Source organism: Megalobrama amblycephala, linkage group LG14 (genome assembly GCF_018812025.1).
Source record: "Megalobrama amblycephala isolate DHTTF-2021 linkage group LG14, ASM1881202v1, whole genome shotgun sequence".
Lineage (NCBI taxonomy): Eukaryota > Metazoa > Chordata > Actinopteri > Cypriniformes > Xenocyprididae > Megalobrama > Megalobrama amblycephala.
In genome coordinates this window covers 47,015,024-47,032,841 of record NC_063057.1, presented here as the reverse complement: position 1 = coordinate 47,032,841, position 17,818 = coordinate 47,015,024, and the positions used below count along the sequence as shown (strand labels likewise).

Sequence of the window (17,818 nt, the reverse complement as noted above, 5' to 3'; positions counted from 1 at the left end):
GACATTGTATGCCTGAGTTACAACAACTTCCTGTTTTGTTGAGTTATTTAAATAATAATAATAATAATAATAATAATAATAATAATAAAATATAATAACAACTTCCTGTTTTGTTGAGTTATTTAAATAATAATAATAATAATAATAAAATATAATAATAATAATAATATATATATATATATATATATATATATATATATATATATATATATATATATATATATATATATAATGTGGCCAAATATTACACATATTAGATTTCTGCACTTTTGTGATATTAGACATTAGCGTATGAACAGGACTTTTATTTTGTTCAGGAGATATGACATCACACGAGCGCGCCGCTCTGCTCCATCTGTTGTGATTCGGCTGAAGAAAGGTTTGTGTTTTAAAGCATTTAATGTGTTTAAATCAATGCAGTGTTCAATCGATTATATATTTTTCACACGCGACGTAAAGTAATTTAAAGCTATGTGTTATTTAATGTAGCATTATACGGCTTTATCTAACAATAATGAAGGTTTTTAGTGAGTAAAATGCGTCCAAACATAAGTAACAGAAAAAGTGCGTCTAGTTTCGCTCCCTATATCGTGAATCAGTTTATCGTCAGTTTAAACATAAATTCTGCAGCAAGTAGCAATGGAGAACGAAGCTTTTCGAAACGCCGCGAGAATTGAATCAATTACTATGTAAAATGATTCAGTGAATCGAAGCGCTCGAATCACCGCACACTGACGATCAAAACAGTTCAACGCGAACACAAACATGTGTAATGATAACTTTTACAAGCCACTGTGTTTTCATGAAAGTGTAACCTGTTAAATATAAGCTACAAATATGAAATGTAAGATAAATTACTAAACATAAAGTGTTTCTATAATTTACGTTCTTTTATTCATCTCCAGTGCAAATTTTGTGTTGTTTTGACTGACCAAAGCATTTAAAGTCGCCACAAAATATAAATATAAGCCCTCTTCGGACGTTAATGAAGTAATAAGTTCATATTTAGGTTATATAATATATAACATAGAATAAGTTAAATTTAATATTTATGCTGACTTCTACTCCTACTAAACTAAGAAATATAGTTTTTTTTTGTTTTTTTTTTTTTTTAAATACTTCCCAGCATTTCAGCAATAAAAGTGTACATCTTTAAAAAGAGTACATCTTTAAATTGCATTCAACTTACACTGAAGATCAACATTTACCGTACGGTGCTCAGCAGTGATCAAAAGGGATTTAAACAGTGAATTTTGTATTGGTCTCTGTAAAACTCATGGATTTTTGTGGAGATATGTGGATTCAGAGGTCAGTTAAATTACCACATGACTACTTTGGTGTTCGTTAGAAAACAGTAGGTAATTCGGCCAGGTGGAGGGAGTAAATGTTGAAAATATCTTACATCCCCATGAGAAACCATTACCTACCGTCCAAATAGGGATTTACATTTCTTTCAGGGCTGCCAACTCACGCCACAAGCCCATTTTCTTACACAGTGAAAAAAAATGTTTGAACACTGACATTGTGCCGACAGACAAGACAGAGCAGGTTACTTTTGACATGAAACAAAGTTTAGCTTTCAAATTAGTTATTATTTGTGCTGGAGGGAGACTGCTTGAAGGAGAAACTGTAGTTGTGTTTGGCTTTTCTGTGCTCTGTAGTGATGTAATGCTAAAAAAATCCTTACCTCAACCAGAAAAATGTAATGCTAAAAAAATCCTTACCTCAAGTCCCTTCAACAGCGTGGTTGAAGAAGGAAACTCTGTGCAAGATACCGAGATGACAGACTTCGTATGCTCAATGGCTTAAGTTAAATGGTCGAACAAAGAACTCAAAATATTAACGATGCTTTCTCAACTTAATTGTTTATTTTCATTGGACAAAGTAGTAGTAAACGTGCATTTATATAGTTTTCGTATGTAAACTCAACACAGTGCTTTAAAAAAATGATCCACTTGACTTGAGCTAGCAATTTGCAAGTTGGATTTTTTACAATGTGACATACTGTGAAAAATTAAACTTGCCTTGCCTATTCAGTTTTAAAGTACATTTCATACACAATGGTAATTCAAAGTGCTTTACATAGAAAAGGAATTAGTATAATCATAAAACAATAACAACAGATGCATATGAAATGAAGATATAGGCAGAATAGGTTTCGATAAAATAGGAAGGACAGGATCCATTTCATGTCAGATTTAAGGCTATTATCTCTCACTCTGACTCCCTTGCCACTGTACTGACTTCTGAACTAGTGAGCTGATGGAGATTTAGTTTGGATTTATTTCTCTTTCTGTTAATTCTCATCTTAATCATGACAGAGTGAAGCAAATGAGATCCACATGACACTATAATAAAGATGGCGTGTATTAAAGAGGAGAGTGAAGAAATTAAGATTGAAGAAGTATTCAGTCTGAAACAAGAAGATACTGAGGAACAAACAGGTTGGTTTCATTCTCAAAGCTGCACTCATTAATTTATGAAAATGATACAGAAGTAGCCTAAACAAAACATATTTTTTGTAACATTAAACCCAATCTGAATTGAATATAATAAAAAACATTAATTTCTATCACTTAATCATACAAAGTGTCTAACAAAAACACTTATTTTGCATAAAGCGAACCATGAAATTTTATTTAACCATTAAATAATGTCTGGGTAATACAAAACTACCCATCCATGGAAGAAATATCTCCCTAAAATGACTAACTTGGAGGGTTGTGTGGTTTCATTGGGTTAAAGGGATAGTTCACCCAAAAAATGAAAATTTGATGTTTATCTGCTTACCCCCAGCGCATCCAAGATGTAGGTGACTTTTTTTCTTCAGTAGAACACAAATGATGATTTTTAACTCCAACCGTTGCCGTCTGTCAGTCAAATAATGCAAGTGGATGGGAACTTCTACTATAAGAGTAAATAAAACTTGCATAGACAAGTCCAAATTAAACCCTGCGGCTCGTGATGACACATTGATGTCCTAAGACACGAAACGATCGGTTTGTGTGAGAAACCGAACAGTATTTATGTCATTTTTTTACCTCTAATACACCACTATGTCCAACTGCATTCATCACTCGATTCGTTTGGTCTGATCGCGCTCTGACAGCGGCAGTGATGTCTCGCTCTCATTGAAGTATATGCGCGAGACATCACTGCCGCTGTCAGAGCGCAATCAGACATTACTAAGCGAATGCTGAACGCGGTTGGACATAGTGGTGTATTAGAGCTAAAAAATGATATAAATACTGTTCGGTTTCTCGCACAAACCGATCGTTTCGTATCTTAGGACATCAATGTGTCGTCACGAGCCGCAGGGTTTAATTTGGATTTGTCTGTGCAAGTTTTATTTACTCTTATAGTAGAAGTTCCCATCCACTAGCATTATTTGACTGACAGACGGCAACGGTTGGAGTTAAAAATCATCATTTGTGTTCTACTGAAGAAACAAAGTCACCTACATCTTGGATGCGCTGGGGGTAAGCAGATAAACATCAAATTTTTATTTTATTTTTATTTTATTTTGTCATAACAGTGGACACTAATGATAATGTCTCTCATTGGAAACATACATGGAGAAAGAGAATGGGCCTAATACAAAGCCCTGTGGCACTCCATACTTATGTTTGATGAGTCTCTTCATTCTCACAAACAAAATGGTACTGGTCAGATAGATTGGAATATCATGTCTCTATTGAAAAGGACACATTTTGATATATTAAAATTTGTTGTTTTTGGATAATCTTTTCTTGTTTATTTTTGTTTCATTGGTTTCTGAATATATTGGATTTATTTAATTTTTTTTGTTTGTTTTTTGCTTAAGCCAGGCACACATTTAATGACCAGCTAAAACATTCTAAGACTGAGCTCAACACACAGCGATTGTTTCCTGCGACTGAAGCAGATTTAAATACTTACACATGGAATTTGAACACCGACTGTAATCACAGACTGAACGCAACTGGCTCTGACTGGACGCGTTTGAGCGCGATCAGTCATAAGTATTAATTTACATTCATAATCGGCCTTACAATCGTTAAGTGTGTCCCCGGCTTTAAAGAATGTTACTTACATGTCTCTAGTTTAGTTAATTATCTTGTGAACTAAACTAAACTTATCATGTGTTTATATACTTTTAAAGGTGCAATATGTAATATTTTTGCAGTAAAATACCCAAAAACCACTAGGCCAGTGTTATATATTTTGTTCACTTGAGTACTTACAATATCCCAAATGTTTCCAACTATTTGTAAATCGTGAGAGAATTGCAATTTTAACCAAGGCTCCGGGACGTGTGAGGAGTCGCCTGTCAATTGCGTCATACCCGCGTTACCCTCGGTTTCCGGTTTTATTTTGTAGAAAACATGGAAACACCAAAGACGCTTTAATATATTACATGTTTTAATAGACAAGGGAACAACTGTTTTGATATATTTATAGACAGAAAACTAATTGTTGTTATATAGCTCAACATGTTTAGTCTTATTATTTAAATCTAATTTTCTTTTTTGCGAGTACCATGCTTTACCATGCCTCAGAGAAAAACACTATTTTGTCAAGTAGCTAACATAGCATAACCAGATGCAGCTTTATTTTTAGTAACAGTAATACAGAATTTTCTCCATCATACAATACGTTTTAAAATTAATTGCATGCCATTTATCAACACAAGCCATCCAGCATTAATATGATATTCTAAAATCGATCTAGTTTACTGCAGTGTGCAACAAGTGTCTCACAGCAGAGTAACGGCATAACATAATTTTCAACACACTCAAATGTATCTAATATGATAAACAGAGCTGTGTTACCTCATACTCATGACCGGAAAAGCGGAAGCAGCGCCGGCGACTGTCATAATAAAAGTTCCGCTGCTCTTGAGGCATGTGTTGAGCAGTTGCTCCAGCGGCCTCGTTCAGCTCCCACAACACTCGGTCCTGCTCTGCTTCATACTACAGTAACGTTAATAATCGCATCCATGAACATGATTTCCTCCCGAGTCCCATCTCAATTCTTTTCCACCGTCCGTTGAGGTGAAGACCCACATGTCCCAAGATTCCGCTCTCAAACTTGGTGTCATCAAGTTACGCCTTTGTTTTGAATAGGCCTCTAGTGATCTCTAGCGGACAGAATTATTACATATTGCATCTTTAATTTTCTAATTTATCTGTTGGTTGTTGTCTCTTTGGTTATACAGAGCTGTCATGTTTGTGTTTCTCCTTAGATTCTCTTTTTGCTTTTAGTTAAAGTAGAGATTGCTGCACATGGGACTTTTCCACCGCGTGGTACTACTCAGTTTGGCTCGCTGAGATTATAGACTGATCATATAGTTGCGCCGTCTGTACTGCCGTGAATCCGCTTCTTGTCTACTGACCATGATACAGCCATTTCTTTTTTCAAGTTGTGTGCAACATTCATTTAAAGCAAGTCGTTTTTGAGGTTTCAAAGTCGTTTTGTGAACAAATGATGCTGCGGTGGCTGTTACGGACTATTTAAATCTAGCAGGTTTGGTGTCTCTTGTTTCAAATCCAATGACGCTGGTTGTGATGATTCTCTCTGACAAATCACTGTTATGCAGTGTTTACATGTCACATTTAGTATCGGTACAGCATGCTTGGAAACTCAACAAAGCATGCTGGGTACTATTTAGGCGAGCCGTACTGTGTAGTGAAAAATCGCAAAAAGTGAGCTGTATTGAGCCGTGCCGAAACGTACCATGGATTGGAAAAGCACCAATAGATTTTCATCTCTACCCTGCAAAAAGTTGCGAGAACCTGAACCAAGCTAATGCTTGTCCATAAATGGCAATATAATTCTCAAGCTATCATACATCTTAAGCTAAGCCAATGTTGTGGTCTGTTGTCAAAAGATCTAATAGCACTAGAAGAGAGAGCCAAAAGATTAGATTAAAGCCAAAAGCAGGTAATTTATAACTTTTATATGCAGTTTAAATTTCTACATAACTGAATTATTTATTTATTTATTTTAGACAAAAATGGTAGATTTGAGATTAGTCTATACCCAACAAGTTCTTCTATTCAAACTGTGTTCTATTTTAAATGTTGTGATGTTTCTTGCTTTGTGCCATTAAACTTGGGTTATTTGTCTTTTATCATCTTAGACCTGAAGGCGCTGAAAGAAGAGAGTCAAGAACCGAATAAAAAGGAAGATAAAAATCAGTATGAGAAACATAACGATTTCCTAACTGGAGAAAAGTCTAGTAGTCGCTCACAGACTAAAAAGACTTTGTCTAAAAAAAGAGCTAAAAAGAAAAGAACTAAAAGTAATTTCACCTGCCAACAATGTGGAAAAAGTTTCATTCAAAATGAAAGCCTTAAAAACCACATTAGAGTTCACACTGGAGAGAGGCCTTTCACCTGCCAACAGTGTGGAAAAAGTTTCACTCAAAAAGGAAACCTGAAATCCCACATGAAAACTCACACTAGAGAGAAACCTTTCACCTGCCAACAGTGTGGAAAAAGTTACACTCAAAAAGGAAGCCTTAAACTCCACATGAGAATTCACACTGGAGAGTACCCTTTCACCTGCCAACAGTGTGGGAAAAGTTTCACTCAAAAAGGAGGCCTTAAATGGCACATGAAAAGTCACAGTGTAGAGAAGCCTTTCACATGCCCTGAATGTGGAAAAGGTTTTAAATATAAAACAACCCTTAGAGGCCACATGCGAATTCACACTGGAGAGAAGCCTTTCACCTGCAAACTGTGTGGTAAGAGTTTTACACATAGATCAACCCATAATGCCCACATGAGAGTTCACACTGGAGAGAAGCCGTATGTATGCAGTGAGTGTGGAAACAGTTTCAGATTTAAAGTAATTCTTGCTGACCACATGAAGAGTCATTCAAGAGAGAAATGTCACCAGTGTGGAATGAGTTTTACAGACAGCGATCACCTTAAGAGACATGTAAAAATTCACATTGGCGAGAGGCCTTTCATGTGCGATCACTGTGGAAAGAGTTTCACACTTAAATCAAATCTTAAAATTCACATGAGAGTTCACACTGGAGAGAAGCCTTTCACCTGCCCTCATTGTGGAAAGAGTTTTACGATGAAAGGAAATCTTCAGACTCACATGAGGCTTCACACTAGAGAGAAGCCTTACAAGTGTCAGAAGAGTTTCACATATCAAAGTGCCCTGAAAAGTCATTTACAAACTCATAATGGAAAGAAATTACAATGTTCTGAGTATGACGAGAGGTTTACGAAGAGGAGCAATTTAAGAAGTCACCTGCACATTCACTCTGGAGGAAGGCAGTTTAATTGTGATAAGTGTAATAAAACATTTCCTTTGCCATCACACTTAAAGATACACATGAAAACTCATGCAGATGTGAGACCCTATTATTGTTCTTTTTGTGGAAAGCGTTTTAAATGGCTCAGCCATTTAAAATGGCACCAGAAAATATGTATCTCTGTGAAATCAAAGCTACGTTCATGTCCTGTAATTTCCGTTGTATAGGGTTGTCACTCATATATTTGATTCAGTTTGAAATCAGTGTATTGCATCTGCATAGCATTCTGATAGTATGTCTTTTTGATATTTTGTTTACCTTATGCTAAAATGCATTACATTCTTTTTTTCTCTCTTTTTTTTAAACCATTGCCAATTAAAACCCATATATATTCAGATCCTTAACTTTGTGAAGTCTTTTTGTGTATGATTCATAAAGCTTTACACAACTGGATTTATGGATTATCTTCCATTCATTTCTTTAAATCCTATCAAGATCTGTCAGTTTGCATCTGGACTGTCAGTGAGCAGCCAGTTTTGGGTTTATCCACAGATGTTCAATTGGGTTCAAGTCTGGGCTCTGGCTGGGTCATTCAAGGATATTCACAAAGTCAGTTCTCAAGGCCCAAACATACTTATGGCAAAGTTATGCGACCAACGTTATACTGTTAGCAAACATTCCAACACTGCTGTGAGCATTTGGAGGCAATCCGGATGCTTGATCTGCGAAATAATGGTCCCTAAAAGACCCGTTGTAACTAGGGGCATAAAGGTACATGCATTCGTCCCGAACAATCATGGTATGTCACGAATACAGGTGATCCACACTCTAAGCCACAAGCTTGCTAGGAAAGCTTTTTAGCCTAACCTACTTTAACCAGCAAAAATCACCAATAATCGCAATAAGCTCTGTGTTTTGTTACTTTCGATAACAAAGTGCCATCTTTCAAATTCTGCCCATTTTATCACGAAATTTAAACAATAAATGCCGTTTTACCGCTTTTTGATATGGCATGACAGATCATTGTATGGGCACCTCAGTTCAACCGGGAGCACGAGTGAACGTGATCATCCCTTTCTCTTCACTACTGCAGAATGAACATGAAGGTATGTTGAAAGATACAGTACAACTTACAGAAACGTATCATATCTTGTGTAATTGCTTAGTGATTAAATTGCAGAAAGATGTCAGTAAAACAGTTTCTAAACAATGTCACGTAGTATTACATTTACCTTCAGAAAAAACATTCAGTGTCAACAGCTTGTTCGCTAGAGAAATGAACTGTCTAGCTAAATTTATACACTATATTAGCCTATATATTAATCATATTTTATTAACCTGTTCGTTAATGGCCTAAAAGGCCTAAATAAATCCGTCATGAAAACAAGTTATGACAGCCACTATGACTATGACTAGTTCAGAGCTAATGCTATATCTTTAGATGCGTTTTAAGCTTTGCCCACTTTTAAGGCAATTTAATACTCTGGTGGTTCTCAAAGGTTAACTGTTTGTAATTCTTGCGATTCTTTGCTCTTCTTTCTTTACTTTTCATTATTCTGTTTATATACTTTGCTTAAGTTTAATTGTATGTATCCGTAGTTTAATTTATTAAAAACACTATATCCACGCTCGATTGTCTGTTCGCAGATTGCACATCAAAGCCACTACATTATAATGCTTTTCACTGCCATGAAGCATTGGTATCAGAACAAATCAATTTCCATATGAAAGACAGACCCTTTCTTCCTCAGGTCTTTCCGTTCAATGATACTTCTTTTTCCACATCTTCTTTCATCCCTTAGAAGTGCTATGTTTTTAAGTTTAGAGTTACATGGATTGTCAAAGAAACTCAGGTTGGTACACATCACATACACATTTTATTGGTTCTCTTTTCCTTCACAAAGGCAAAGCCAATTCCAATAAGTAAAGTCCTTTTTGGTGTGGACACAAATGTCTGGTGGGGTGTTGGTGTAATGTGAACTTTGGCATTTCAGCTATCCTCATGCAAAGTTGTGAAATGGGGAGTTTTGCATTCCTGACACTTTTCTTTAGTTTTTGAAGATGGTTCTTGAAATGAAAAGCACAGATCTCATTTAAGGAAGTTCCAAAATTTCTAATGTCTTCTGCTAAGTGGGTAAGAGAGTGGATATTGTATAAAGTGAAGATCTTAGTAGTTCTTCAACATAGGAAGTATATGCATTCCTTGTGTTGTCATTAGAGTTAAACAGTATGGACGTGGCAATAGGTAGTGTCAGGAAGTGGTGGTAGAAGCTCTCAGGCAGCACCACATGAAGAGCAACAGGTCCAGTGTACAATTAAAACTGTCAGAATTCAGTTACTTTCCATCTGTGCAGAACCGCAAGAGACCATGACTGTCTGGCAAATTCTCTTGGCAGTGAAAGAAGTTTGAATAAAATTTCACCGATTTGTCCTGAGATGGTTTACACTGTCTTGGACCCTGTTTGAGGAAGGTTAGTAAGCATCTAACCACACCCAAGCAGACCAGATGCATGTAGTCTATGTCCACTTTGGTGAGAAGTGTAGGACTACCAGATAATACCTCTTCTGTTCTTGATTTAAATCTTCTCTTGTGATTGGTAAGTAAACACAGCCCTGTGCTTCACGTATTGTCCTTTAATAGTGCCTCGCTCGCAACTACTACCTCTCGTTGAAGCATCATAAATTAAAGCACCAACTTTCTCATTTAAGGTTTCATCTTTGAATGCAATTACATCTTTTTGGAGTCTAGTAAGCTTTTCATGAAATTCTGACATGAAATCACTCACAGAATTGGGTTTCATTTATTAAAATATGGCTACAATAAATGCCTGAAACCTTTTGACACTACAAAGAATTGGCCAAATCTGGACATTTGATGACTTGAACAATGGCGAACCATCTATGTTGAAATTTAGGAGTACATTATATTCCCTGGATAACTAATCTGGGTACTGTGAACATATTTCCAAAATTCCAGACTCTATCGATATTGATCACTACATAATTCCTGTGTTTGTACTTGGCAAGGAGTTCCTAAGTGTTCTTGCATCTTTAAGCAGCCAATGTCCATGTTTTCTTAACAGAGAGAGGGGCTCATCAACAGATGTTCATGTTGCTTTATTCTGAATAGCTCATTTAGCCAAATCTCTCCTTAAATCACTCAATTCCTCTGAGGAGGTGCCTGTTTGTGTACCATCACTTTGACTGTAACTGTCATAGTGCTGGCCATCCTGGTCATACTTAAGATTATCAATGTCTGCAGTACTCCCTGTACCATCTTCTCTCGGTATGCTGTTGTTGGTTGCACCCACGTCAGCAGCTAAAGAGGACTGATCCTCCTCTGATTCACTGCTAAACAGTGATTCAGCATTTTGCCTCCTCCATTTTTTATGGTATGCCATCTATCAAAAGGTATTGTTAGTCGATGTGACCTTTTTATAGTACACCTTTTAACCCTAAGATTATTCGGGTAAGGTTAGTCAAATCTAGCCTAAACCAAATGGTCTATAAACTCACCAGCTAGCAGGTTGAAGTCCTTCGGAATGACGTAGAAGACTACCTTGTGGTTGTTCTTTATCGAGTCTCAGTTTGTAGTTATAAGTCAAATCTCACGGAAGGCAAATGTAACAATAAAATATATCTTTTATTGGTTACAATACAAAGCAGTTAATGCAAAATAAAACAAAATAAAACTTAACCTAAAAAGATCTATAACCTAGATTTATCCAGCAATATTGGAGATGCTGTTAAACTCTCACGTGTAATTAGGGTTGCGCCGTATAGCAGGTACAGGAAAATTACCGGTATATATTTTATTTCAGATGGTACGGTATCATGATTTTGCTCATTTCAGTACTTGATATGCTGCTGTTCCACAGTTCACTGCTAGGTGGCAGTGTTACCCAAACTGATGCAAAACCAGCAAATGGGACAACATAGAAGAACAAAATGGATAAAGCATGCCTAAAAATAATTAATAGGCAGCGGCTATTTACACAAGTGAAAAATAGCAATTAGACGCTGTCATGCTGTCAAAACCCAGGGTTGTGTTGAAAACTGTAACTAGTATTTGCATTTTGTCAATACTAGTTACTGTTAGTCAAGCACAGTACAGTACACGTAGCAAGTTTTTTTTTTTTTTTTTTTTCATTTTTTATAATATAGATTTTTATTAAAAAAAAGATTGAAAGTGTGAATGGTCTCTCTCCCCATTTATGTATGTAGCCTATGCGTGCGGGGGTGGGGTTAGATTTTCGAATAATAATAAAATAATTCCCAGCGATCATCGAATATTATTTTTATTTGAAATGCCAATCCCTATTACAATTCAGAGACAGTAATATTGTAATGTAACTACTTTCAAATGACAGTAACTACTATTATATAATGTATTACATTTTTTAAAGGTCCCGTTCTTCGTGATCCCATGTTTCAAACTTTAGTTAGTGTGTAATGTTGTTGTTAGAGTATAAATAAAATCTGTAAAATTTTAAAGCTCAAAGTTCAATGCCAAGTGAGATATTTTATTTAACAGAAGTCGCCTACATCGAATGGCCAGTTTGGACTACATCCCTCTACTTCCTTCTTTAATGACGTCACTAAAACAGTTTTTTGACTAACCTCCGCCCACAGGAATACACAAGAGTTGCGTTTGTAGAGTGTGTTTGTCGCCATGTCGTCGAAATGCTGTTATTTTCATCCCGCAGTCCAATCACCGGGTCTGATTCCGGCTCAAATTGATAGGGTAAAATTAAAGACATGTTTACAATAACACTGAGCGCATGCATCTCCATGTTATGGTAAGAGGCGTGACCTTTCCGGGCAAGGAGCGCTAAGCTGCTGTCGAATCACAACACAGGAACCGCTGGCACAATCAGAACTCGTTACGTATTTCTGAAGGAGGGACTTCATAGAACAAGGAAGTCATCAGCCCGTTTTTATGACAGTGGAAACAGCGGTATACAGATAAGTAAATTATGTGAAAAATACTGTGTTTTTTTACACGCGAAACATGAACACATGTTATATTGCACACTATAAACACAATCAAAGCTTCAAAAAAACACGAAAAACGGGACCTTTAAGTAACTTGCCCAACTCTGCTCACAAGTAGGCATTTATATGCTTCCCTGAACTGCCTGGCGTTGGGGTTGTCTTTGTGCCCACCCCTTGCTCTTATGGCAGCAAAGAAGAGCTCCAATTTGTAGGTCAGAAGATAACTGCATGCTGCATTGGCACTCTCAACAAGATCCTGGTAGATGTTGAGCGCACTTCTGCCATTAGCAATGAAGTCTTCTTTTTTGTTGTGTGGAGTGGCACCATCTTGTTGTACTGCTGGACCTTCAACCCATGGAGCATAGATTCTACCTGCTTTAAAATGGTCTCAGCCAGGTCTTTAGTTGTTAGCTTGACTGGGGCTTTGAAGCTTTTTCAGAGAGGATTTCAGCTGTTCAGTACATCAAAAGCTACAGTGTGCACAAACTGCACAGTTGCAGCACAACCCTTGAACTCCTCCAACTTCAAGCCTTGCTCACAGAACTCCACACTGCTTCTAAAGAGCTGTGCTGTCAGGTGAACTTTCATTTTTTGCTTTCTCCATTGTAAATGAGTCATCCTTAGCCTGTTTCCAAATTGCAGACCTTCTTTCTCCTGTAGTCCATTGAGGGCTTCAAAGTACTTCTTCCTTCCATCTTCTGTCTTAAATTCAAATGAAGATGCAAAGGCATTACGAAGAAGCTTTAGCATGTGGCATGCATCCAGGAACACATGTACTTTATGCATAGGGATGCAAGAAGCAGGACTTCATGTTGTTAATATTTAGCTCAGTGCCAAGTCCCCTTATCATGGTCAAGTTGCTTGTGAGACAACTTTAACACAAACCTCATGAAGCCTGCTAAGGCTCTCCCTTATGACATTTGCCATCACTTTTCCATCCATACCCGTGATAAGGAAGTATGCAAAGGGAATTTTCCATGACTCATTGACAGCTACAACCATGAGGACCAAGGCCTGGGTGGCCAGTGTGTTCTCCAGTGCCTATGTTCACATAGCCATGGAACTGGTCCCCTGCAAATTCAGTCATCTTCTGAATGTACAATTCATCCATCATTAGGGCACAGACAGTTTCTTTTCCCATCTCTTTGTTTGCCTGTACATAACTTTGTAGTGTTGTGAAAGACGTCACAGTAAATCCAGGATCGGCTGAGATGCTGCTGTACCAATTACGGATGGTGTGACTGTGTGGCAGAGCTTTATGAAAATTGTCACGGACATAATCATATGCCTTTGGGGAGTAAAAGTGTAGTGTGATGGAAAACTGCTTCAGCTCCTCTGAGTACTTAGCTGACTTTTTCCCCTGCTGTATTTTCCGCAAGATGTGTTTTGGCACTTCATTAACTGACACATTGATTTGGTATAAACAGATTCACACCCTTTAAGGTGCCGACATTTTCATTTAAACCGCTGGACTTTTAGCATTGCCTTCTAAACTTTTTGCTGTGGTATTTTGTAGAATTTGCTCTGTGGCCTGATTTTTTTTCTGTTTCAAGTCCTTGGACTCTAGGTCAGTGGTCTCAAACTCAATTCCTGGAGGTCTACAGCTCTGCCCAGTTTTGCTCCAATCCTGCTCCAAGGACAAATTGGGTCCCACGGCGTTGCTGTCAGACTGGATGTCTTCAGTCTTTTCCACATGAAAAGAGGTCACATCTCTCAAGTTTGGCTTGACCAATGAAAAAGCTCTAATTTCAAGCTGTCTTTGTCTGGAAGCTGACTCATTTGAATGATGAAAGAGGGCCCCCTTTGTGCACCCTTTATACTTTGATTAATATAACAAGCACATGCAAATTATGAGGAAGTGATATACACCAATGGGTAGGATACTAAATGAGGACTATTTTAATATGAAGAATGATACCAATAAAGTTACATTATGTTACAGTTCTGTCATAAGCTATACATAAAATAGTATACAATACAAAAGACAATATGCAAAACAGTAATAATACGCACAATGTCCTGGAGATATGCATGTTCCTTCAAAGAAAGATTTGTCTATGAATTAATGGAAAGAAGTCTTTTTTTTATGGCCTTATGTGTCTTTCCTAGGCATGTACTGCTGCATGTTGCCACCTTCCTTCAACTGGAATGTCTCTGAGGTTGACTAGTTACCTGGCTAGTGTCAGCAGGGGAATAAAAGTTGATAATGATGAATGGGAATCAGATTTCTCAGAGCCTGCTCGAACCTTTGCCTGTTAAGGCCCCAATGTACTTCAAACGAAATCGAAGGACGAACTGATATGACGTAATTTCGAACAAAATCAGGCCAAAACGAGGTTCGTTTTGTGTTCTTTTTGGAAGTTTGAAACGGCTTGCCAAAGTGCCACTTTCAGGAAAAGTTTGCTCCAGCTGCAAAACACCTTTGTACTACCATTGGTCCATGACAATAACGTAACAGGAGGTGTGTGCCGAGGCTCCGCCTTCATTCACGTGGAACTGTGCTTTGACTCATTTCGTCTCTACCCATGTTATGATCAGATGCTTTTCTTATGCTTTATATAAAAAATGCTTGTTTTCTCATTTTTGTTGTGTTTATTTTATTACTGAGAAGAAAGTATACAGCACATATTTACATATTCATCAAAATATCGCTCTCAGCTGTAATGACTGAGACAAATCAGACACAGTTATTTGTTAGTTAACCAATAGTTTTAAGCTCACTCTGGGGTCTGGCTTCCATCCCCCGAGAAGTTCTCAGTCACAAGTTTTATTGCACCAATAAATGCCGCATGGAGAGCAGAGAAGAGACACACAAAACGTGCATCTCTCCTGCATTATCATCACATAACACAGATTCTCTTGCATTAATGTACAGACAGACTGTTTTATAAATGAACATTAACAATCCCAGGAGATGAAATATTATCCATTATTACCATTGATGTATTACAATCATTGTATTCACGTATGTATGTGGTTTTATGATACATTTAAAGTAACTTCAATTATGCCATGTTTAGTGTCTATGGGTTCCCAGCGGGAAGATTTGAATGCTTGCGTATGCGGTATGTCCATACCTGCGCAACACATAAGTATTACAAGAATCTTTAATAGTTCTTCTTCAAAGCTCAGCCAGTTTAATCTTGCTCAGTCATAAAAGCCCCAACAACGGGGAGTGTTGTCACCCGGAAACACAACACCTTCATTGGCTACACCAATTTTAAGAGGTTGGACTTTGACCAGAGGTTAAAAGCTAGAGAACAATGCCACTCCCTCTCTTTCCCTTGCTTCTGGACGACCGAACAGATCTCCTTGCGGCCGGCCTAGGCCAGGCCCGCAAGGCCGGTAGGCACCGGCCTACAACACCCAGCCATGTGCTCATCACCCAACAGACTGGCAACAACTTCAGATGAAAACCTCAAGATTTATCCTCAACCTACAGACCCGACGCTCCTCAGCCTAAGGGCATCTTGCAAGTATCATACATTTTAATGCTAAACAGCGATTTAGTATTGATTTGTAAGACTTACCTTTGCTATTGCTAAAAGAAACTGATGAGTCCTTTACAGATTGTCTTTGACTTTTTCCTATAGCTCTAGTAACAGTACCTCCTCTGGTTCAACTATATCATTACTCATTCTTACCTACAATACGTATGTGTGTGTGACCTTTGTTGTATGTTATGTGTTTGTTAGTTTAGTTATGTGTTTGTGAGTTAGTTAATAAAGATTAATGTAGCTATATCCAGTAAATCTGATTAACAGATTTACATATTCATAATTAATCATAATTAATAAATCATATTGAGTTATGAATAATTATTAATATTTCCCCTTTGAGTTAATTCGCTACACAGCAGTGTGGGTGGCGTCAGATGTTTGTTTACAGTATATCGCTGGTCACGCATTTCGAACTTCGTTTTACCCCTAAACAAAGAATGCAAAAAGAACTTCCTTTGAAGTTGTAGCAAATTAGCTCAAAATAAATATGAATAATTAATCATAACTAGTTATAATTAATTATTAATATTTGAATCAGTTAATAAAATTAACTTAATGTAATAAAATTAATATTACAATCAATTAACCTGTTGTCCAATGAACACTCAGTGTTAATTGTTTATTAATTCTAAGAAATGTTCATTTCCAGGTTATGGGAAATAATAATCTTATTCTACTAAAAGCCTGTAGTCAGGATCGACATGAATAGGGACTCCAGTATATGAGCACAAAACACAGACAACTTTACATGTGACATGAATGAGACTTTATTAACTAGACTAAACACTTAAACTACTCTAACATTCACACACATACATGCATACAGTTTACCAAGAGAGAGAGAGCTAAAGCAGAGTACAGGAAGCAAGAGGTTACAGCATTGTTTGACATTTAGCAGATCAGCAGCCTTGAGCAAACCATCAGTTTAGTTTTAAAAGGCCCTTCTTTAAAAGGGGTAAGGATACTCAACGTATACGATAATGAGACTAAAGCCCTATTTGGACGGGACTAGTTTCACAGGGGGACGTTAGAGAAATTTCTGTTTCACAGACGTACTTTGAGATTTTAATCCCGTCCGAATCTGCCATGTCTGTCTTTTTCTCACACGACCTCTGTAAAAATTCCAGAGCAAATTACCTACTGTTTTTCGTCAAACTCGGCGGTCCTCAGAGAAATCTAATCCCGTCCGAATGCGAATGTCTGTGATTTCCGAAAATGTTTTTTCCAAAACGCTTTTTCTTGTGTGTTTTGGTCAACGTGAACTACCGTACAATCTCTCGCTATCGCGCCGGTATTCAAGTTTCTGCTTTTTGCGCACCGATAATGGATGTAGATGTGTTTGGTACACTGCGAAGAAATAAAAAAAATAAATCAACAAGAAAGAGCCAAATCACGTAAACTGTTAAGACTGGCTACTGTAGCTAATATCAGTGTCAGGTAAGATTACTTTCATTTCTGCACTTAATTACATAACGTGTAAATTATATAAGTTAAAACCTTTTATTCCAGTGGGTTTATTATAAGAACCCAGTTCTATTAAATCATGATGATAAATGTATGTTTAGTTTTTTCACACTACAATTTTTATAAAATGTTTACAAAACACTAAATGTGTTAGGATGTTTTACTTTATATTTCAAAGTGCATTCTGAACACGTGATCTTCTGAAATGCCCACATGTAAAACACAGACACTCCTACCTCGGTAATAAACACGAAGATGTTAGTCCCATCCGAATCCGTACATAAAATCACAGACGTAGGTTGATAAGAATTGTTACTCAAACGTCGTTTGGAAAACTAGTCCCGTCCGAATAGGGCTTAAGTTTGATACATGCATGTTTCTCCAAGTTGAATTAAAACTGTCCTGATGCAATTTGTGGAGGCTCCCATTGAATCTTTGCTGATATTGTCTTGATGAAAGAGAGCCAACTGGATTCAGAGGATCTTTGGTGAATGGAAGGTCTAGGCCGAGACCTGGCACGAGCTTGGGTTCCTTAGAAGCTTCTAGCTTCTTACAGCGTCATCTTGACGTCAGCATTTGTCAGTAAAAGAGAAGAAGAGGAGGAAGA

The 17,818-nt window shown here is 37.2% G+C and overlaps 1 protein-coding gene across 1 annotated transcript; it reads left to right on the top strand.

Annotated features, from left to right (window-relative positions):
- The first annotated feature begins 261 nt into the window (after window positions 1–261).
- On the top strand, window positions 262–7,656 carry LOC125245820 (gastrula zinc finger protein XlCGF26.1-like). Its single transcript, XM_048156601.1, has 3 exons — window positions 262–379; window positions 2,322–2,444; window positions 6,122–7,656. Exons 2-3 carry the CDS (start codon window positions 2,360–2,362, stop codon window positions 7,477–7,479), a joined length of 1,443 nt encoding a protein of 480 aa, XP_048012558.1. The 5' UTR covers window positions 262–379; window positions 2,322–2,359; the 3' UTR covers window positions 7,480–7,656.
- Window positions 7,657–17,818: the final 10,162 nt, after the last annotated feature.